General features: G+C 32.2%; 1 protein-coding gene across 4 annotated transcripts in view; it reads right to left on the reverse strand.

The window, feature by feature from the left end:
- The window catches only part of LOC127737477 (neuroligin-4, X-linked-like), a 111,218-nt gene that overhangs the window by 36,376 nt on the left and 50,379 nt on the right, over positions 1-24,463 (reverse strand). The window contains exon 1 of one of the 4 annotated variants that reach the window (XM_052248196.1): positions 14,313-14,781. The exons of 2 other annotated variants lie outside the window; for them this stretch is intronic. In XM_052248196.1, coding sequence (XP_052104156.1) covers positions 14,313-14,751 — 439 coding nt within the window. In that variant the 5' untranslated portion in view covers positions 14,752-14,781. Of the gene's footprint in view, positions 1-13,382; positions 13,872-14,312; positions 14,782-24,463 lie in introns of those variants that run through there. One more of the 4 variants, XM_052248194.1, reaches the window with a different exon arrangement.

Genomic DNA, 24,463 nt, shown 5'->3' on the forward strand with positions numbered 1-24,463 from the left:
ATCTTAAGTAGCAAAAAAGTTCGTTTACTTCAGTTTTTTACTGTATGTAATTTGAAATCAATAGTCATTATAAAACCTAAATAATGATATAATACTAAATCAGATAGAATGTGTTATGGATCAGATCCAATCAAACAAGCTTGCTAAAGACTTTGCTTTTCTTAATTGTAACGTCGCTTAAATTCTATTAGTATTCAGTATTCACTTATAAATGTTCATTTTATGATACTTGGATAACATATTACTTTATATTTCATTAATCAATCTGAAATAAACAGTACAGTTCTGTCTAATCCTTTGAAGGCTGGTTGGTGTCGACGGGTAAGTGACAGTTCTGTCTAATCCTTTAAAGGCTGGTTGGTGTCGACGGGTAAGTGACAGTTCTGTCTAATCCTTTGAAGGCTGGTTGGTGTCGACGGGTAAGTGACAGATCTGTCTAATCCTTTGAAGGCTGGTTGGTGTCGACGGGTAAGTGACAGTTCTGTCTAATCCTTTGAAGGCTGGTTGGTGTCGACGGGTAAGTGACAGTTCTGTCTAATCCTTTGAAGGCTGGTTGGTGTCGACGGGTAAGTGACAGCTCTGTCTAATCCTTTGAAGGCTGGTTGGTGTCGACGGGTAAGTGACAGTTCTGTCTAATCCTTTGAAGGCTGGTTGGTGTCGACGGGTAAGTGACAGTTCTGTCTTATCCTTTGAAGGCTGGTTGGTGTCGACGGGTAAGTGGCAGTTCTGTCTAATCCTTTGAAGGCTGGTTGGTGTCAACGGGTTAGTGACAGTTCTGTCTAATCCTTTGAAGGCTAGTTGGCTGGTTAGTGGCGTGGTATTGGTCTTTTTCCTCAACACTAACAATAGTTGTTTTTTTTTTGTCCACTTTGGCCATTGTTGTCTTTTCCCCTCCACATTCGGCCAATGAATAACATGTGATTTGAATAATTGTAATTTTTTTGACCCATTAAAACAAACGAGTCCGCTAAACATATGACTCTTTCAACTAACATGTAAAATGCAAGAACTTCTTTTGATATGTAACGAGTACCATGATGCGTGGTAAAAATTTTGTGTTAGAAAATATTTGGATACTTTTTTGTAACAACATATAAAGATATTGCTATTAAGTCCATATGACCAGTAATATTGTACATATGCAACGTGAGCTATAAGAATAGAAGGATATTTATTGAATCCAATTAAAGGGCCCGTTTCCGAGCATATACATATATATATAGTATTAATTATACAGTAATCTTTAAGATATATATATATACCAGATGGTGTTTGAAAATAAATAAAATAGAATATTAACCCTCTCTAAGACATAAAAAATTAAACTACATCACTACTACATGTATATTTAGTTTCTGGAATGTGAATTTTCTCTTATTTAAAAACAAGTACTAATAAATCTTGACACTAAAATATTAACATTTTCAGACTCACAGGACATCAACCAAATAAACTGTTCGTACTTTGAAAAAAAAGGGAAGTTTTTACATTGAATGCATGCTTCATTAAGAATAAAATTCCTTTCCTTTTCGTATGCAGTGCATTCCATTAAAAAATGAAACTCGTCTTCAATCTGCATATATGTCGAGAGTACACACAAACGAGTCAGTTTTAGTAGGTCCTTATTTAAAATATATACACACTTCTACCTTTTATTGATTATTTGTTAAAGAAGACAGAATGTCAGCCACAGACTAGAGAATAATCTTTAGAAACAGCGCTATTTAAAATCATGAATATAGACCGTGCAGATAACCATGTTTTATAAGTTTGGCTGTCATGCTTTTATATATTTTTGAATTGTTTTCTTTGTTTAAAAAAACAACGCTTTTATACTTTACAAAAATCCATGAAATCGCAGAATAATGAAATGTGACAGTAGACATTTAAACTTCTATAAATTCTCCACATTTATCTGCTTGTGACGTACGTAGTTGGGCAGGATTTTGAAACCGTGTAAATGTTTAAACTTAGAAATATTATAATGAGAGTAAAGGTAAAATGCAATTTTCATCTTTATATATTTTTATATCAGTTTCATAAGGAAAGATGTTTACGTTAAGGAGAAAAACAATAAAGTGAAAATTAGTAGGTACTTTATAATACATTTGTAGCAATTATGCTATATTATACATATAGGAAGAAGCAGTAAATGAATTGTAAACTAATGATATATGTCTTTATTATTACAGGAAAGACTCAGCTAAAATCATAATTAGTTCAAAAGGATAACATTGATGACAAGAGAAGTTTTCAGGAAAGACAAACATAAAAATATCGCGTAATAGAAATTTGATTGTATAAATGTGTCCTATTCTCAATGGTTCTCTCCAAACACTTGAAATATGTACAAAATGTATGAAGTGGGTGAAGATCTTGGAGGGAGGTAGAAAAGATAGAAACACTCCCAAACAAACATATGGCAAACTTTTCTCAAGGAAATAATTTTAATCTGACTGTGAAATTTTTTATCATAGTATACATATCTATAGAGTTGATATATACTGAATCAAAAGGCGGTGTGGGATATACGTCAATAAGGCAGAAACCAAACAATACGTAAAAAAATAGACAAAAATCTATTCATATCACCCTGACATCGCCTGGACAAGTTTTGAATAAAAAGAGAGAACCGATCTCTTCAAGTAAACCACGTTTGTTTTTATTTTATGTTGACTGATTTGCATGCTAGTTTATGGTTAATCATGATATGATGGATGTGTTCTATACAGTAAGTGTGCATATTTATATCCGAATTGTCAAGTTTGCTTTCAAGTACCTTTAAACGCCTTGCGGTATTCTCACATTTTTGTTATATCTTTATTCCCATAAAGCCAATGCATAAAATCAGTACAGAGATAGCAACAACAATAATTTACAATATATACAAAACAAGGGATAGAGGTTACAAAAGTCACTAGCCAGGAGGACAAACACGAGTATTTATATGTTTTTATAAATGAACAAAGCTTCTTCAGGACTGGTTTTCGTGTACTCGACACAAGTTCAGAGAATTTAACTGATTATGACGTTTTACAAATAAGAGGTTAAATACTCTTTACGTTTTTGATCGAAAAAAGTACATTCGAATATATAATGATATTCGTCTCCAATTTGGCAAAAACGGTTTTCTCTTGATACGTTTTATAATGAACATGTTTATTGTTGGGCAATGATAGAATGTGTAAGTCAACTTCTGATATCGATATCATTGGAACGCTGTGAAACGATGTATACAAAAATAGGATAAAAGAACACGGAACAAGAATGAGTACATTCTTCTCATGCAATTTTGGTTACTCGTGGATAACTATTAACTTTGTTCAAAGGATATATTTCGGGTAATCATTATATCATCTTGCATGTTAATAGTAATCTTCTTACAAGAAAGTCACAAATATGGACGTATGTTTTCTTAAGACAATATTCCATAACCAATCATTTCTTGAATCAAAAGAATATGGTCTTTGATGTTGAAAAATAGCATGACGATGACAATTTATAACATACTATTGAAGTTTACTGCGTCCACAAATTTCTACCATCAACTTATTAAGGAAAATAATATGCTTTTGATAAAACAATAAAGAATAATTGTCAACTATAATTACTAAATAAAATACATAATTTGTTACTGAAATGAAAAATGGAATCGTAATTTACAATGTGTAATGGAAATTTTTCGGAAGAAAATATTCCATTTTAATTTGCTACATGATGGTAATGAAGGAAATTTAAGTTAATATGTTATACTATGACAAATTTGTAATGAAAGTTTTAATGCTGATTGCATTTAAATACATATTTATGCTTCGGAAACCGAAGTTTATTTTCAAAGTGGTAATTGTAAATTTCATTAAAGGTTGATATTCCGAATATATTCAAAACATTCTTTTAGTTTTACCTGATGATACAATTGAAATCCCAGTATGAAGAACATTTTTGTATGCGAATTAATGTTTTTGTAAACTGTAATTGATTGATAAGAACACAAGGGAACTTTAGTTTTATTATTTGAATGGATTTAAATTATGTCATTCGGGGCCTTTGATAGCTGACTATATGGTTTGGCTTTTGCTCATTGTTGAATGTCGTACGGTGATCTTTAATGGCTTATATATCCACGTCATTTGAACTATGGTGGATAGTTGTCTCATTTGCAACCATGCAACATCTTCTTATTTTTATATATTAGTGACTTTTGAAAACTGTGTTGATGACATCGTTTAAAATAGTTTATGGTGTAACATGCGAATTTCGATAAATCTGAAGGTACACATGTATTTTGTAGTACGACAAAACAACACAACATTTTATATTTAGGGTATAATACGTTTGTCTATATCTTTGAAAAAAAACATACAACTGTAACATATAACTACGGGTAAAACTGTAGTACTGTTAGTAGTCTATACACCATGTTTCCTTTCGATCATCGGTGCAACAAAAGGAGATTGACTCACAATTAAAATGAGTTCCTGAAAAATACCTTACTCAATAAGAATTGTATAACAAACGATAGAAACAAAGCTACAAATAAAACTACATCAGATACTAGTAATACAAAAGTTAATATGTTTTCACTTAAGTGAACTCTAGAATTTAACCTGGTAAGATTCATATTTTAAAAATGTAACTGGGTAGCTTGCTATTTCTAAAAAAAAAAAAACAAAAAAAAAACACTTGCTTAAAGTATTTGATCTATTAAAATGCCTTCTTTCAAATTGGTTTCCACGTGTAGTTAGGTTGATTGATGCTGACCCCCACCTCATAATAATTATCTTAAATAAAGCTCCATCAAATTGAATATTTGTTTTATTTTAATAACTGTTACTTTCTCAAGTATACTATTGGAATTCTATGTTTATTAAAATGCTTACATATAATTGAAATACAAACGTCAAATGAGAATTTGAAGCATTGGAATTCAACCCGTAACACCATTTTGCTAATGTATGGTTATTAGGATAGAACAATTGCTAAAATGAGAACAAACCTGGTTTTGATAAATATGCATGTAGACTCTAACATCCTGCTTTTTACGGTCAATATCACATGCATGAAGGATTCTATGAAGAATAGCGTATTTAAGATTAACTACTATTAATATATATTTTAAAAACTAATATTTATATATTCTGGCTAAATGGTTGAGAAATTTCTTCAAACGACCATTAAATCGATTGACTGTCATTGTCTTGACCACACACTTCCAAATGAAGGATGTGGGTCGAACCATGTTTTAGAGCACACGAAAGTTCCCGCTTGTACAAATGTCACCTCAAATCCAATTTAACTGTTTCTTGGAGTCAATGTTCCAACCGATCGTGGCTGTGTATGAATATATCCTACATAGTCAAACAGACACCAAAATCAAAATTGTCCCAAGGACGCTTGTGCATCTAGAGCCTGGCATACACCCACGCATTGTTTTTAACTAAACGTTCCCCCAATATGTGAACAAAAAATTCTTTAAAGACGGAATAAATTGGGCACTAACCAGAATCATTACACCATTTGTTTTACACTTCTGAGAATAAAATAGTCATTATGAGAACTATTACAATTACTGTCTTTTATTGTGGTAGCAAGGGCTTAACTTCTTTAGTCTTCTGATTTAAACTCTATGGTTTCAGATGTTATGATAAAGTTGCATATTAATAGCACACGTGCATGTTTTATTCAATTGTTTTGCTTTCGCTTTTTCTACAACAGATGTATCCCGTATCCGGCTTTAAAGAATATTTATAAATTTTCCTAATAAATTAGTTGTTAAAACGAACAAGCAACATAAAAGCACGGTTATCAGTACAAAACACTCTATGTGTGTAATTCTCTCTATCTTTCGTCCATTAAACCTCCTTATTCATCAATTAATTAAATGGATTTCAGAGACTTAAAGGTATAAAAAATACAATCGAATTCCATCTGAATAATAAAGCAATCCCGTTTACATTTTAAAACATTTAAATTAGGAATTAATTCACACAAATTTATATTCCGATTGCAAAGATGGAACTTATAACGAGTTTGAGTTTCGACAGAAATACTTTACCAGGAAAATGTCTTAAGATTCTAATCCTATTTCCTCGTGTGTACAAGGGTACATGTTTCAAAAAGACCATATGATCATTTACAAAATCAGAAGTGTACTTGTCTTCAATGTACTTTATAAGATAACTTTATCTAAAAAAATACAGAAATGAAGCGGTCTAAATAGTCTATCATAGAGCTCTTCAGCTACTGTCGTTACCTTTGATTAGTCAATTATTTCTAATACTTGAGCACAGACAGAAGGACTTCATTTGTTAATAAATGATGTTCTACAAATTAGAAATTTATTTTGTAACAAGTAGGTTCCAAAAATATCCCACTCTCTATTAACTTAATGACAGCGACATTGAAGGAAGGTGAAATTTTGTTGATACTGGTGAATGTATAAAACCCTCAAGCTAAATTCAAACCATTAGAACTGAAGCTATTCAATCTTATTCACAAAAATTAAGGAAACTGACAAATTAAAATTACATAATCTTCTTAAAAGCCATCACAATGACGGGGATATTTTAAATTAGTACGCACGGATACACAGTTTATTCTAGCCATTACAATGTAAATCCTATTTCTCTAGAACTTCCCTCTTTATCAAATTATATAATTTTATTGGTATGAGAACATAAGGCTAATTCATCGTAAAAAAGTCACACTATATAAAAAAGGTACTATGTGTTGTCAAATAGAATGCATATCCTTTCACACTGTAATCTATATTTCTAAAAAAAGTTTAAAATAGGACTGACTGGTTGTCATATACAGATATAGTTCTAACAAAATGTCTTTTCTGTTTCAGTCAATTTGAACAACCCTTGTGCGTTGACTCCAGTTCAAATGAAGTCGTCATCAATTTGACCCTTAATGAGTGTTTACGTTATTGAGAAAATGAAATAGAAAAGCAATAATTATAAGCTTTTGTGTACATAATTTCCACGTGCTATCAACATTTATTATACATTTATATCCTAACTTAAAACTACTTTTAAACGTATCCTTGAACTTATTTTCACGCACCAGTTTATTAAAAAAAGATTGTTAACTTAGGGATGTGCATTGTATGTTTGTTATTGTTATCAGCAATCTATATATCGCTAAGTTTGTCCAACAGCTTTATTTGTATCTTAAATTGAACGGCTGAATTCTCGCACAGTATGTAGATCAAAATGTAACTGTCATCATCTCAACTGCCTCAGACTACCTTACATTTTATATATAAACTAGCTGTTAACTGTCTTTACCTAAGGACAGAATAAATTAGAAGTCACTATTTAGAAATGAACAGTAGTCATTACTGGGGAATTTAACTTCGTTTTATGTCAAATAAGTTGAATAACGAACCTGGCTCATCGGAAATTTCAACACTCTACAATTTATATACAAAACAAAGCTAATCAGTCTTCAACGATGTCTGGATTGACTTCTTATGTTTCACTGACCAAGTCGCTCATTTCTCTAGCAATCAACTTTGGGCGGATAATTATTTCCGGAAAAATGAATATATAATACTGACAATTAGGATATAGCAATCGAATTTTCCCAACGGTTTATTAAGGCACATACTGATGGAAAAGTCTATGCATTGAAGATAAAAATCAATGCGCATGACTAACGATGCTTTAAACTTTAAAAACGAATTAAACGTCGCTAATCCGGAATTGGCTTCGGCGTTTAATGACGTAATTAGTATCCTGTATCGTTGTTTAATGAAGCAGTAAATGTTGGAGTGACCACCAAACAACGTTCTGTGATTGACCACTTTATGATGAATAAAATGCTATTTTCTCATGAAGGGGAAAATGTTTTAATGTGTTTTTGCTTTTGTTAGTCCAGTATTGATTAATGTTTTGTGAGTAAACGGAAATTGATCTATCAGGAAAGATAAATATAATTTGTGATGCGTGCTAGTCTTGCGTCGAAAATAATTTTCCGCCATCAACATTTTAGTGACTACTGTTAGTTTCTTTGTTACTTGTGCATGCACATTTTTAACGGTGTATCTGTAAAAACGACACTGTGATTGGCTAAATCCTGTTCAGATGTCAGAAGTCAAAGCCAGCAAGATTAAAACTGTGATTTGTTCCTTCTCAATACCTTGATGGTTATAACTTTTCGGTACAAGTTGTTGTACAACCTAAGGGTGACATGTACTTGTTGACATCTTGTTCTTTGCTTCTCATTAGAAATCATACCACATCTCCTTATATATCTTGAATCTTCTGTTATATATAATACTGCAATCTGCTTCGTCAAATACTAAATGTTTATATATTAGTTGTCGTCACACTGAAATTACTTGTGGTTTTTGTATGTGGTTCGGGGCTGTCTCTTTAGAATATATTCTCCATAAGAGTCTATCCTAAATTGAGGTAAATTATATGGCCTTCCAAATACCGTTTCGATTCCTAACATCACTGAAGAGACATTAATTGTCGAAATCCGGATATGGTGTACAAATTTTTGCTTGGGATCGTTTATTTGGCAATCGCCAATGGCAGTAAGCAGGGTTTAAGAACATCCGTTGTTCGACTGTTAGTCAAATGCGTTTGTTTAAATATACTTTTTCACTTTTTTGGGTCTTTTGGAAAATGTTGTTTGCGCTGTATTTAGACCCCTCTACCAAGAAATTTGTTTTGCATGCACACGTATAAAAATGGCGGTTTTTATCCAACGCAATCATAGGTTTGAACGTTGTTTTCAATTTAGACTTTTATGTATATATATATATAATTACAGTACTACACTAGAGCAATTATAAGAAGCATGTCTTTTCATAATCCTTTAAGAAATTTAACATTGAAAATAATAATTTATAATGCATTATAACTGACTAACTGTATCAACCTTGCCTTGAACTTTGCCAAGAGTTGTGTAACAATAAAGGAAGTAGCTACCATCAAAGTAGTCTGTAAATGTTCATACATTTCAATGATCAAAGTTATAATGGCCTAAGGAAAATAAATAGATTATCACACAAAACCTTTCATAGAGAGTAACAAGGACAGTTCCATCCACATGAGAGTCAATGATGTTCGTCTGTTAGTCACGCGCACTTTCCATCTACAAAAAGCAGACGTTCTTCTAATAAGCGCGAGGAATCAATCAGCACGAAGATACAAACAACATGTGCGAATAAAGAGTAAAAAATTACCTTAATTAACAATTTGTCTAAAAGAAACATATTCATTATATTATGAAACATGGTATCTCTACCTCCCAATTGTTGCTGAGGATGAAAAGTATGCTGTGTTTGTGTTTCAACGAACGACAGGTGTGAAAGCTTTCTCCATACTCTATGAAAGAATACAGAGCCTTAGAAGATATGTTTCATAATAAATCAGAGTCAATTATAAATGAAAATAGTAATGAAGCCAAGTATAAAAGTTGTTAGATGCAATTTCTTTTTAGTATTAGTACTGGCGCTATCAAAGCACTATAATTACACATAGCTGTCCAATAATTTGACTTATTGCTGGTTTCTGCTCAAGTTGGCATAAATATTCATGAATTATCAACATTATTATGACGTGTACTGTTTAACAGAGACAACTATCTTATAATCTTTCTTTTTTTATATCACTTAACAATATTGAATTTTACATAATATATAAATGACAAAAATAAAACATGAAATACATCGAGTTACTATGAAGCGTACAGTGAAATCAACAATAAAATCAAATTAAAAAAAAAAAGAATCTAAATTATTAATCCATTCAAATGCAATATTTACGCTATATATCCAAAACGTTTGATCTTAAATGTATGTTAAACTCCAGTATCTGAGAATTCGGTGACGGATGAAATGTCAAATACCAAAAATATGTATGTATCTGATTGGGAATACACATTTAACGATTGACTTCTTTTATTCTCAGGTCAATAGAATCTATATCTAATGTACATGGTCTAATTTGTATACAGAATTATTTTTTTCAGATATCTTTAATGGTGAAAAGGGTTAAATTAAGGGCACAGAAATCTTAATGAAATTGTATACCTTATTTTTTGGAAAGGTTAACTTTTGGCATTGTTTGAGTCATTTAGACGTTTGAGAGTCACTTTAGTAATAACGAGATATGACAACATTCGAGTAAAAATTCAGCAGTTTTGTTTTGGCTGAAATTACTGAACAACTATTTTTTCGGTTGACAGTTCTAATCTGCACATTCTGCAGTAATATTTTGATGGTCAAAGTGTAAGGTTTCGTCATTTTTACTGTTACCATATTTGCATATGATAAATGGATATAACGATCGTAATATTATATACACACACGAATGAAAGAATCTTTGTTTCCACCATGTATATAGAAGCAGACAAAATTAAATGCCGAACAGGGCGCGCCTTTTCTGTCTTTTATTTAAATAATTGATATTATTATTAGTTAATAATCTGGTATACACGTATTCACAAGTTCATTTTGTTTTGTTTCTAATTTATTTTGTCAGTACACGTATTGGATAATGAAATAACCACCAACTTAATATCATTTTTTAATCGCTACATTACAGAAGTGTCAAAAGTTAACCCTAGTCTATCCAGACAAGTCTCTCTTTCGTCACAGTGAAGATTTGAAATACAGGAACTATATACTAGTAGTCTATCCAAGCAAACCTCTCTTTCATCAAAGAGAAGCTTTACAATAAAGAAACTATAAAGTCTATCCAGGAAAGTCTCTCTTTCAACACAGTGAAGCTTTGAAATATGAAATAAAGAAACTTTTTAGCCTAGCCAGGCAAAACTTTCATTCATCATAGTGAAGCTTTGACATAATGAAACCACATAGTCTATCTAGACAAGCCTCTCTTTCAGCACACTGAAACTTTGAAATATGAAATAAAGAAAATATATAGCTTATCCAGGCAACCCTCTTTATAAAATATTCCAAATGATGAGAGTCAAAATCAACTACTAGTATAATTAAGATTGCTGCTAACCAGAAATCTATTGATAATAAGGTTCCTAATCGTAAAGTTTGAGTCTTTCCTTGGAAAAGATTTTGTTGGCATCTATGAAATATCTGCGTCACTGATGACGAAGGATATGTTGTCCGTGTCCACGTCCTATTTTCTTCAATGATAACATCCCCAATGCGACTTACCATCAAAGTGTAAGAAGCCACTAGTTGAAAAGGAAAAGTTTACCCTTCCGAAGTTCATGAGTTCATTCCTGGTTTTTTGTGGGGTCTCTGTTGCTCAATTTTCAGTTTTTTGTTTTATATTTTGTTTTGTGTTGTTGGTCTTTTCATATTTAAAAAAAATTAAACCAAACTGAATAAAAGGAGATGTTGAGGAATTAAAAAACAAAACAAAACAAAACAAAACCTTATAAGCGATATGCATTTAAGAGTCAATATATGTGGTCTTCAACAACAGACAATTGTCTATAGAATATGTAAAGCTTTTAAATGCAGAGAGTCTAGAAAAGTTGTCGTATATTTAACAGAGACTATCAACAATCCATCATAAACAACAAATTCCCTTAAGGACAAAATCATTCCTGACTTGTGACAGGCATAAGAACATGTGTCAGGGTTAAACTGGTTATAGCAATCCTTCATTATTGAATTATTACATTGGAGATGTTCAGAAATCATCCATGGCCAAAAAAATATTTTAAAAAGATGATTTGCCCAAGTTTACCATGGCCAATCAATTTTTCATTTTCGGTGAAGATTTGTCGAAATTCATCATATTCGATTCCAGTTACCGTTTTCTATTAAATAATTAGAATGGTAATGTTTCAAAATTAGCCAATTATAGTTATTATAGTTCAGCGTAATAGTTTTTTTTTTTAAATTCAATTTACGTTTTGCCGACTCGATAAACATGTGACAAAAGGACTATTAATAGAGCATAGCTCGGATTCCTTGGCCGGCTCGACAAACATGTGACAAAATAACTGTCAATAGAGCATAGCTCTGATTCCTTGTCCAGCTCGACAAACATGTGACAAATGGACTATTAATAGAGCATAGCTCTGATTCCTTGTCCGACTCGACAAACATGTGACAAATTTTATTTTGGTTTTGGTTTTATCTGCCCTTTAGCGTTTTTATGTGGTTTCGGTTTTATCTGCCCTTTAGCGTTTTTATGTGGTTTCGGTTTTATCTGCCCTTTAACGTTTTTATGTGGTTTTGGTTTTATCTGCCCTTTAACGTTTTTATGTGGTTTTGGTTTGATCTGCCCTTTAACGTTTTTATGTGGTTTTGGACTTTCAAAATAGTTTGCCCTTGGGCATCACTGAAGAGACATAAATTATCGAATTGTGCATCAAGTGCAATTCAATTGGTACCGTTGATGTTATGAATATTGTGGAGAAAAAGACATGGTGTAAACATGAATAAGACAGCAAGCAAAAAACTTAATATAACCGTCCACATAAAAAAAAACCCAAAAAACACAACAACAAAATAACCACCGAGATGCCAATTACTGGTCTAACGATGGGTAAATGTCCGTTCTGTATTGCAAATCGTCCGAGTCTATAACTAACAAAAAAAGTGCAGTGTGCTGCTTTCTTGATTGACCTTCATCAGAAATGGCCAAAAACATGTGCAGTAAAAACATTGGGAACTAGAAGCAACAGAGGGTAAAATGCATTGTGAATTGACGGGTGTCAGACAGCTAAAAAGGGTGATATACTAAGGGAGTTGGACATCAAAAGAGGGTAAAATACATAATTTACACGGTGAAAGAGTTTTGGACAACAAAAAATAAATAAAGTCTACACCTGAATGCGTATATGGACATGAAAAGAGGATAGAAGACATGGAAAGTTGGACAGAAAAAAAGAAGCTGAATATATGGAGTGGAACGGCAAGACAAAATTTACATAAGGAAATGGACAATAAAAGATACCAGTAAGGTATAATTTGGAATAAGATAAAGAGAATTAAATAAACGAAAGGTTGTACAGCAACACTGGGGAAAATATATTGGGAATTGGACAGCAACTATTGGGTCAATATATTGGGAATTAGACAGCAACAGTGGTGTAAATATATTGGGAAAAACAAGAGGAACTGTACATCAATGGGGGTAAAAGGGGGGGGGGGGGGGGGTACAGTGAAAAACATCTGAGAGTAAAAAGTACATGGTGGTATGAACGACTAAATTATTTTTACAAAGCTTTTTAGTTTGTTTCAGCAATGGATGGAAAAAATGCTTCCCATTTTTTTTAAGTGATCTAAAGTCCAGTATAACTGCTATTCCCTATAATATTATATTTTAAAGTTAATGGGATGGATATTACATGGAAAAGAAATAAACTTTTCCCGAATGGTACATCCAAATTTGTACCTCCTAAACAAAAGTACAAACACTTACCTGTTTTTGGAACGTACATATTCAGCCTTAAACAGTCCTCGGTTATCTTATGAGCAAAGGAAGACAAACGTTCAAATTTTGAAACAAATCCTTCAGGTAGTAGTACATTTAAACGTTTTGTTCTGACTTTCGGCTGAGTACAGACAGGACCATTAAAATTTTTAAAAACCCTTACGATATTCCAGCGCTCCTTCGGAGTGTTTGGCACAGAGAATCGAAGTGACACAGTCTGGATTGAAGCGTATTGTAATCCAAAATACCCTTCAACATATTGCAAATTTGAGTGACGAGGAAACTCAATTAATAATCCTCGCATTTCACCATAAGGAGTTTTTATTCTAGAACTTCCGTATTGTTGTTTGAAAACTGGTGCAATGCAAGTATCAATTAATGCAGCAAATAGAAACAAAACTTTAATACATGATTTTTTCATGTTTGAAACTTCCTCCTGTGTAAATAGCTCAAACGAAAATCTTTTGGCACATCCCATCTTAAATTAGCTATCAATCTGGAATTGCATCTTACGTGCCGCTTATGTAGCAACAAATCAAAATCGCTCAGGACACTCAAAATTAAGCAAAACGATATCTCCCCTCAGTATGCTTTTGCCTTATCAATGATAAAATTGAGAGAGCTATGCCAAAAGGCTTACACAACAGTAAAAGGAATTGAAATGGAAATTGAGATTGCGTTCAACATTTAATGGGAATGTTTCATCCTTATTTTCAAACTACTGTTATATTGCATCTTCTAACAACATTTAACCATAAATATTGTTAAGTGAAAATTAACTTTAACGACTAAAAAAAAACTGAAAGGAATTTTACTTAAAACTCTATTTGTTAAAATGATAATAAAACCAGGCGTGTTTCAACTTCTTCTAAAATGTGTTAATGATCAAGCCAAATGCAATATAAATAAAATTCTTACCAGTTGTTGGAACATATATATTAAATCTCAAACAATCCTCAGTGACATCGCGAACAAACGATGTTATATTTTGTATTTTTTCAACTACAGCAGCGGGCCACTTCCTATTTAATTCCTTCAGTTTGAATTTCCTTTGAGGACACGTAGGAACGTTTGTTTCGTTTATATATTTTATTGTGTTCCAACGTTCCTTTGGAGTGTTGGCCACTGAGAAACGGAGAGAGCCACTGGGACTGCGAATGGACGCAAACTGTAATCCAAAATACGCTTCCACCGATTTCAGATGTGCAAAATGAGGGAGTTCCACCAAAAGGCCCCTTATTTCACCGTATGGGGTTCTTACTTTTGTACTGGCGTGGGATTTAATCAACACAGGTGCAATGCAACCAGTAAAAAATCCAACAAGCAAACATAAAATTTTTGTCAATAAAAAATTCATAATTCCAATTGCTAAGTATGTGGTAACGGAAATATACTGAAGGAGAAATGATTGGCACTTTTCATCTTAAATGATCAATCAATTAAGATAAACTTCAAAGTAATACAACCGTGTCATAAAACCATAAGCCATCTCTGCCAATACTCACGTTAAAATCCAATAAATTTCACATCCATCTTAAAACAGGGAAAAAAATCAAAAGTTGCAATGAAAACATTTTTTACTTGGTAAAAATAAAGAAGGCATTTTCCTGTTTGACAAACTTAATAGAATAGTTGTGACTGCTAGTGTCAAAACTATAAGCCATCTGCTATTTTAATCACTCGGGTGATTTCCGTCCAGAGACGCATGCGTTAAAGAGGCATATCGTTCTCTAAAAGAAAGACATGAACATACTCCATAGAACAAAATTTTCTTGTTACTTTCTTCTATTATAAGAATCGATCACAATCTCGCATTGAAATAGTTATTATTGACTGCATTCGCTGATCTATAACGCTGGTCTCTCATGGTGATAAAAATCTTATGTATCAAAATGGGTTGAATATTGAAAATGTCATTATGTTTCCCGACATCGACTAAGTAACTTGTTTGGCGAGAGACAATTAGACAAGCTTTCAATTTATACAATATACGAACATAATTATAGAGCAATAGTTCATTAAAATCAAGCTTTGCAAAACTTAGAGTAGTGCGTTTTTATTAACATGAACACGTTAACGAGTTTCGGAATAGCAAGACATTTTAATTCTTTTGAAATTCAACTTGTCTCATGAGCAGGTGTATAAAAAAAAATTGTATCATTGTTCGATATCAATATGAATATATTTCACTGTCAAAATTAAAATTTTTACAATACTTAATTTGAGTGACTTCAGATAATTGGCACACATCTTTGGAACAGTATTACGGGTTATACATCTATGATAGCAGAAGATGTTTAACCACGCGGACGCATTTACATGTAGTCATGCGTTTGGCTCTCATGCAATTCTGTCTGCTTGTGGCATGTGATTTTGAAATAAAGTAAACATATTACTGATATATTTAAATCTGAGATTTCTTCATCAGCAGTGTAAAATTATGACGTCCAACTGTAATATTCACTGCTGGATTTGCGAAAAAAATGTGTTAGTTTTTTAATCAGTAGGTATTTCAAAGTTAATAAATTGCAATTTCAGGGTCAACATGAATATTGGCACACCGTGAACATACTTCTATATACAAATGATAAACATGTATCTTTGATCTATATAGCATATACATTTAGCAAAATTTAAAATGAATGCATGCAATGTTTACTACAGTTTGCTTCAGTTTCCGAATGACATACTACAAAATATAAAGACTGTGCCTTTTAGTTATGTTATAAATGAAGTCTGTCTAATGAAGAGAGTCGGTTGTCCTCTTCGTCTTTTACCCTAGGCAATTTAATGAAAAACGCCTTTTAAAAAGCGATTACAAATCTAAAATGTGCTACATGAATGAATTCTGCCTTTTTTTTAAAACATCTATATGTTAAGTGCCCGTCCTAGAAAATATTTTATTTGCACAAAAACACCATTTAATTGTTTTATGTCTTGTTTTATCGCATTTTTAAAAGCAAGTTGAGTGTCAACCTTCTTCAAAGGAAGATTTGATTATGCTTATGAAACAATGAAACAACATTATTGGAATCACTGGGTTGTATCAGTTGTCTTTCGAATTCAGTTTGTTTAAATCTAAAGCTCATAAAGTCTTCAAAAGTAGTTTATAGACATCGAATCAGATTCGTAGACATCAATTGTCATTCTCCAAACGGAGAAACATGTCTGATATAAATAACTTTGACATTAAATTCATAGAAACAACATTTTGCTACATGAACTGTCTCAATATAAAACTATCGAACTTAAAGTCTGCCACGTACAAAAATATCTCGTATTTGAAATTTTTACTCAACCACGCAACACAAATAACTATAATGTTTATTTAAATGTGTTTCAACTGTTTTTATGTGTTTAAGACAATGACCACAAATCAATGCTTATAATGACTGGTTCTGATAATCAATAATATGTGATTCCTCGTCAGTTTAAGTCTTAGTTAGTTTTATTTGTTGGTCATATGAAATTCCAGAGTTTTGTATTGATACACCAGCATCCTTTTGAGAGTCAAATTTTAAAGACTGCAATCAAACTAGTTCGAAAAATAACTTCATTTATTCAAAACTATTCCAAAATAAGTAAACAGCTCGCCTTTGATAGACAACATTGTAAACAATATTTTGTTGATGTCAAGGGACAGAATATGATTTAAGAAATGCTTTTTCATATTGCAATAAGATATTTTAATGAGTTTGTTAGCAATGAAATAGACATAAGATTGTTTTATAAGACGGGTGATTATTGACAGGACTGAATATTTGAAGTGTATGAATGCGGTAATGTGTCATTTGCATCGCAAAACTTTACTGTACTTGGTTATTAAACTGTTATAATAAATCAGCATGGCTATGGCGAATAATTCAATTTCATTCTGCACTAGTGGTGCCAGAGTATTTAATTAACATATTATAACAAGAATAGAGCAATATCAAAACTTTTCAAGATGGAATAGGATCCCAGTTACAGGATACCAGTCCAGTACCCACGAATGAAGTCCCTTAATAAATCTACCATCTTTTAAATGGGATATTGTACCGAGATGAAAACTATGTAAAGATACTTAAATTTGTAGTATATCTAAAGGGTATTAATCAAACTTTAAACTTCTGTTGAATTTTAAGTGATTCTGAAATGAATAGGGTGGATGATTGTCTGAGTAAATGGTCCAAATTTTATTTTCGATTTTAACCAGGAAGTTATTAAAATGACCCTATTAATACTCAAAACAGTATTGCTCTTTTAAATGCCGGTCATGACCCTATAAGAATTCTCTATGAAACCATGAAAGGGGCTACTAGTATGAGCAAGTAATTGAAATGATGCAGTCTAAAGTAGGGAATAAAAATCTGCCCCTCTATTTGGATAAAATTGCATTGAAGTAATGGGGAAATAATTGGGTCCCCGTTCGAGATGTTAGACAATGTGCACGAATCTGGTAATATGTGGTGACACGGGATGGACCTTTCGTACCCCCCGACGATGGTGTAATGTCCTTAGGCTTTTACATCGAATTATGAGTGAAAACTCCAGTAGACTGCATTGCCGAATTTTTATATGGGATTCTAATACCTCTAAAAAGTACAAAAACACTTAGTATAATGATCTGAACGGTCAATAAAAAATTGTGGACAAAGCAATACAACAGATAGACTTAGCAAAAAGTTCATAGATAAATTTTCTGAAGGCATAAAAAAATATGATAATTTCTGTGAAACTTGAAAAAAGTGGCGTCAATAAGATGACCAAGGTAATGACTTTTACTTGTCACTTACCGAAGCCCAACTGTTGGTCAACTCATGTCACTCTAATAACATTCAGCAATCGCCTTGGGTACGGAGCGACACCTATAGTAGGGAATTAAAACACTTTTCCTTCTGCTTGTAAAATGTGCAAATCTTTCTCGGTAGAAGACAAACATATTTTCTTAAACACTGTCCAAAATACATGCTGAAAGGAGATCATGTTTTGTTAAATTCAAGTTAAAATATAGAGTAAATAATAATGTATCAGTTTGTACCAGTCAAAGTGAACAAAGTACAGTTGCATGCATGTAGGTAATCATACCATATCTCTTTATTTTATATCTAAAGAACGTATGTATGACCCCAAATGTTTGGTAAGCTCTATAAGATACCTGATGACCAACAATATTGGGTTAATATAGGGGGAGGGTTGAGATCTCACAAAACATGTTTAACCCCGCCACATTTTTGCGCCTGTCCCAAGTCAGGAGGCTCTGGCCTTTGTTAGTCTTGTATGTTTTTTTTTTTTTTTATTTTAGTTCATTTATATGTTTCGGAGTTTAGTGTGACGTCCACTTTCACTGAACTATACGCATTTTTATTTAGCCTAAGGGGCCAGCTGAAGCCCGCCTCCGGGTGTGAAATTTTCTCGCTGTGTTGAAGACCCATTGGTGGCCTTGGGCTGTTTTCTGCTCTTTGGTCGGGTTCTTGTCTCTTTGACACATTCCCCATTTCCATTTTCAATTTTAACTCATACGTAAATCTCATGACCCACGTTAATATATACCCCTTTAAGGACTTCATGTGACCTACAATGTGCGGTAAGTTCTTAAAGTACTTCATGTGACCTACAATCACCTACAATGTGCGGTAAGATCTTGAAGGACACCACATGACGCACACACACTATTCTAGACGCCTTAAAGGACTTCATGTGACCTACAATGTGCGGTAAGATCTTGAAGGACTTCATGTGACCTACAATGACCTTCAATATTCGGTATAATCTTAAAGGACACCACACGACGCACAAGATTCTAGACGATTTGACCTACAATGTGCGGTAAGATCTTAAAGAACACCACATGATCCATAGCATTAATTGTCAACATCTAAAGGATACCATTTTATTTAATTGTGAAACTTTGAAAAACCTACAAATCTGATAGCTTTTATAAGAGACTAAATAAATGACAAAGCGAAAACAAATTTAAAGAAAAGAAAACCATCGACTAGCGTTCACCTTTTAATTTGAGTCATACCTATCGTTTAAGGGTTATGGTTGGGAAACTTTCCGCCTTTTACCTAACCTAAAAATGTCCAAACTGCATAATAAACATCTCACAATCTATTTTAAAATCATATGTAATGTTTATAAAACTACTTTGCATCCAAGCAATGCATTTATTCGTTATTTGTAGACAACATTAGGGGGAAGCCATTTCTCTCAGTTTAGTTATAAACGTAGACATTTTACTGTGGTTTAAAAAAGATCACAACAGGTTATATGTCTTAAACCATACATGAGCAGGTTGCATAGCATTTCACAACCATTAAGGCGCTTACCAGACATAAACCATTTAGTAGATTAGAAGGAATGGCCTGTTTAATTAACTTTCATCTGTCCAGTACTAGACTGACACAACATGGAATGAAATAACATCGATTTTGTCAACTATATTACTACTCTATAACTTAACGTTCCTCTTGATAAAAATACAGATAGCGAAATTGATTCTTTTGATACAAAATGATATGAGATACAATTGGTGTTTGTTTGTAAGAAATAACCTTATTCAGACTTGTCTGCTCGTTTAGCTAATTTAATTTTGTTTTTGGTTGATTGACTGTTGGACATTGGCTACAAGGTTTTTTCATAATGATGCTTGTTCATATATTGATGTGCTTGCTTTCGGACCAATACGTTTCTTACTTTAAAAAAAGTATTTGTAGTCAAGGCTTTCTCCCATTAATTATGGCATAAACAACTACCATACAGTGGATACTTAACTATTTTGTTATGAATTTTTTGTTTATAGAAATGACGGTTGGTGTACATAATATTTTGGGTATTTCATTAACATTTAGATTTGTTATATGGATGTAGATATCCTTAAAATTTAGTTTTTGTTATCTAGATGTAGATATCCTTAACATTTCGATTGATATCTGGAAGTAGATATCCTTAATATTTAGATGTGTTATCGGGATGTAGATATCCTTAACATTTGCATTTGTTATCAGGATGTCTTTGTCCTTAACATTTAGATTTGTTATCTGGATGTAGATATCCTTAACATTTAGATTTGTTATCTGGATGTAGATATCCTTAACATTTAATTTTGTTATCGGGATGTCTTTGTCCTTAACATTTAGATGTGTTATCTGGATGTAGATATCCTTAACATTTGCATTTGTTATCAGGATGTCTTTGTCCTTAACATTTAGATGTGTTATCTGGATGTAGATATCCTTAACATTTAGATTTGTTATCTGGATGTAGATATCCTTAACATTTGCATTTGTTATCAGGATGTCTTTGTCCTTAACATTTAGATGTGTTATCTGGATGTAGATATCCTTAACATTTAGATTTGTTATCTGGATGTAGATATCCTTAACATTTAGATTTGTTATCTGGATGTAGATATCCTTAACATTTAGATTGTTATCTTACGGAAGCCGGTTAGTGTCAGGATGAAGTTTTATTTTGAAGTCGTTATACCGACTTAGCTAACTTGTTATAACGACATAGCTAACTTATTATAACGACTTAGCTTATCTAACTCGTTATAACAACTAGGCTAACTTGTTTTAACGACTTAGCTAACTCGTTATAACGACTTAGCTAATCTAACTCGTTATAACAACTTACCTAACTTGTTATAACGACTTAGCTAACTCGTTTAAACGACTTAGCTTACTAGCTTACTCGTTTAAACGACTTAGCTTACTCGTTTAAACAACTTAGCTTACTCGTTTAAACAACTTAACTAACTCGTTAAAACGACTTAGCTTATCTAACTTACATATCTTATGTTAAAACGAGTTAGCTATAATAATATGTTTATACGAGTTAGCTAAATTGTTTAAAAGAGATAGCTTAGTTGTTTAAACGAGTTAGCTAAGTTGTTTACACGAGTAAGCTAAGTCGTTACAACAAGTTAGCTAAGTTGTTATAACGAGTTAGATAAGCTAAGTCGTTAGAACGACTTAAAAATAAAACTCCACCCTGACACTAACCGGCTTCCGTATTATCTGGATGTAGATATCCTTAACATTTAATTTTGTTATCTGGATTTAGATATCCTTAACATTTGCATTTCATCAGGATGTCTTTATCCTTAACATTTAGATGTTTTATCAGGATGCCTTATCCTAAACATTTAGATGTATTATCAGATGTCTTTATCCTTAACATTTAGATGTATTATCTGGATGTTGATCTTTTTAACATTTAGATGTTTTATCAGGATGTCTTTATCCTAAACATTTAGATGTGGTATCAGGATGTCTTTGTCCTTAACTTTTAGATGTGTTATCTGGATGTTGATATCCTTCACATTTAAATTTGTTATCTGGATGTAGATATCCTAAATATTTAGATTTGTTATCTGGATGTAGATATCCTTAACATTTATATGTGTTATCTGGATGTAGATATCCTTAACATTTAAGATTGTTATCTGGATTTAGATATCCTTAACATTTAGAATAAGTTGACAATTTCGTATCGCTTTAAATTGGTTTTATTTATTTCAATAAAAGAATTTTTAAGGTGTCAATTAAAACGTATTTTAAACGATATAAAAAAAATTCTATCCTATCACACATGATGATTTAAGATGAAAACAGTCACAAACACAATGAATTATTTCCAACTATGAAAACGACCAGGCAGTTCATATCCTAAACTCTTTAGAATTCGAAAATTTCGATTCGGCAAAAATTCCAATATACATGAATTTAGATCTTTTAAAGTTAAATTTAAAAAAAAAGAGAGGCGGAAAATACCAAATGGATATTCAAACTCGTATTGGAAAATACCAAAGAGATATTCAAACTCGTATTGGAAAATACCAAAGAGATATTCAAACTCGTATCGGAAAATATCAAAGAGATATTCAAACTCGTATCGGAAAATATCAAAGAGATATTCAAACTCGTATTGGAAATTACCAAAGAGATATTCAAACTCGTATCGGAAAATATCAAAGAGATATTCAAACTCGTATCGGAAAATATCAAAGGGATATTCAAACTCGAATTGGAAAATACCAAAGGGATATTCAAACTCGTAATGGAAAATATCAAAGAGATATTCAAACTCGTATCGGAAAATATCAAAGAGATATTCAAACTCGTATCGGAAAATACCAAAGGGATATTCAAACTCGTATTGGAAAATACCAAAGGGATATTCAAACTCGTATTGGAAAATATCAAAAGGATATTCAAACTCGATACCAAAGGGATATTCAAACTCGTATCGGAAAATACCAAAGGGATATTCAAACTCGTATCGGAAAATACCAAAGAGATGTTCAAACTCGTATCGGAAAATACCAAAGAGATATTCAAACTCGTATCGGAAAATATCAAAGAGATATTCAAAGTCGTATCGGAAAATACCAAAGGGATATTCAAACTCGTATTTGAAAATACCAAAGGGATATTCAAACTCGATACCAAAGGGATATTCAAACTCGTATTGGAAAATATCAAAGAGATATTCAAACTCGTATCGGAAAATATCAAAGAGATATTCAAACTCGTATCGGAAAATACCAAAGGGATATTCAAACTCGTATTGGAAAATACCAAAGAGATATTCAAACTCGTATTGGAAAATATCAAAGGGATATTCAAACTCGATACCAAAGGGATATTCAAACTCGTATCGGAAAATATCAAAGGGATATTCAAACTCGTATCGGAAAATATCAAAGGGATATTCAAACTCGTATTGGAAAATACCAAAGAGATATTCAAACTCGTATTGGAAAATATCAAAGGGATATTCAAACTCGATACCAAAGGGATATTCAAACTCGTTTCGGAAAATATCAAAGGGATATTCAAACTCGTATCGGAAAATATCAAAGGGATATTCAAACTCGTATTGGAAAATACCAAAGGGATATTCAAACTCGTATCGGAAAATATCAAAGGGATATTCAAACTTATATTGGAAAATATCAAAGGTATATTCAAACTCGTATCGGAAAATATCAAAGGGATATTCAAACTCGTAATGGAAAATATCAAAGGGATATTCAAACTCGTATTGGAAAATACCAAAGAGATATTCAAACTCGTATTGGAAAATACCAAAGAGATATTCAAACTCGTATCGGAAAATATCAAAGAGATATTCAAACTCGTATCGGAAAATATCAAAGGGATATTCAAACTCGAATTGTAAAATACCAAAGGGATATTCAAACTCGATACCAAAGGGATATTCAAACTCGATACCAAAGGGATATTCAAACTCGTATTGGAAAATATCAAAGAGATATTCAAACTCGTATCGGAAAATATCAAAGAGATATTCAAACTCGTATTGGAAATTACCAAAGAGATATTCAAAGTCGTATCGGAAAATACCAAAGGGATATTCAAACTCGTATTTGAAAATACCAAAGGGATATTCAAACTCGATACCAAAGGGATATTCAAACTCGTATTGGAAAATATCAAAGAGATATTCAAACTCGTATCGGAAAATATCAAAGAGATATTCAAACTCGTATCGGAAAATACCAAAGGGATATTCAAACTCGTATTGGAAAATACCAAAGAGATATTCAAACTCGTATTGGAAAATATCAAAGGGATATTCAAACTCGATACCAAAGGGATATTCAAACTCGTATCGGAAAATATCAAAGGGATATTCAAACTCGTATCGGAAAATATCAAAGGGATATTCAAACTCGTATTGGAAAATACCAAAGAGATATTCAAACTCGTATTGGAAAATATCAAAGGGATATTCAAACTCGATACCAAAGGGATATTCAAACTCGTTTCGGAAAATATCAAAGGGATATTCAAACTCGTATCGGAAAATATCAAAGGGATATTCAAACTCGTATTGGAAAATACCAAAGGGATATTCAAACTCGTATCGGAAAATATCAAAGGGATATTCAAACTTATATTGGAAAATATCAAAGGGATATTCAAACTCGTATCGGAAAATATCAAAGGGATATTCAAACTCGTAATGGAAAATATCAAAGGGATATTCAAACTCGTATTGGAAAATACCAAAGAGATATTCAAACTCGTATTGGAAAATACCAAAGAGATATTCAA

The sequence above is a fragment of the Mytilus californianus genome, unplaced genomic scaffold (genome assembly GCF_021869535.1).
Source record: "Mytilus californianus isolate M0D057914Y unplaced genomic scaffold, xbMytCali1.0.p SCAF_4, whole genome shotgun sequence".
Classification (NCBI taxonomy): domain Eukaryota; kingdom Metazoa; phylum Mollusca; class Bivalvia; order Mytilida; family Mytilidae; genus Mytilus; species Mytilus californianus.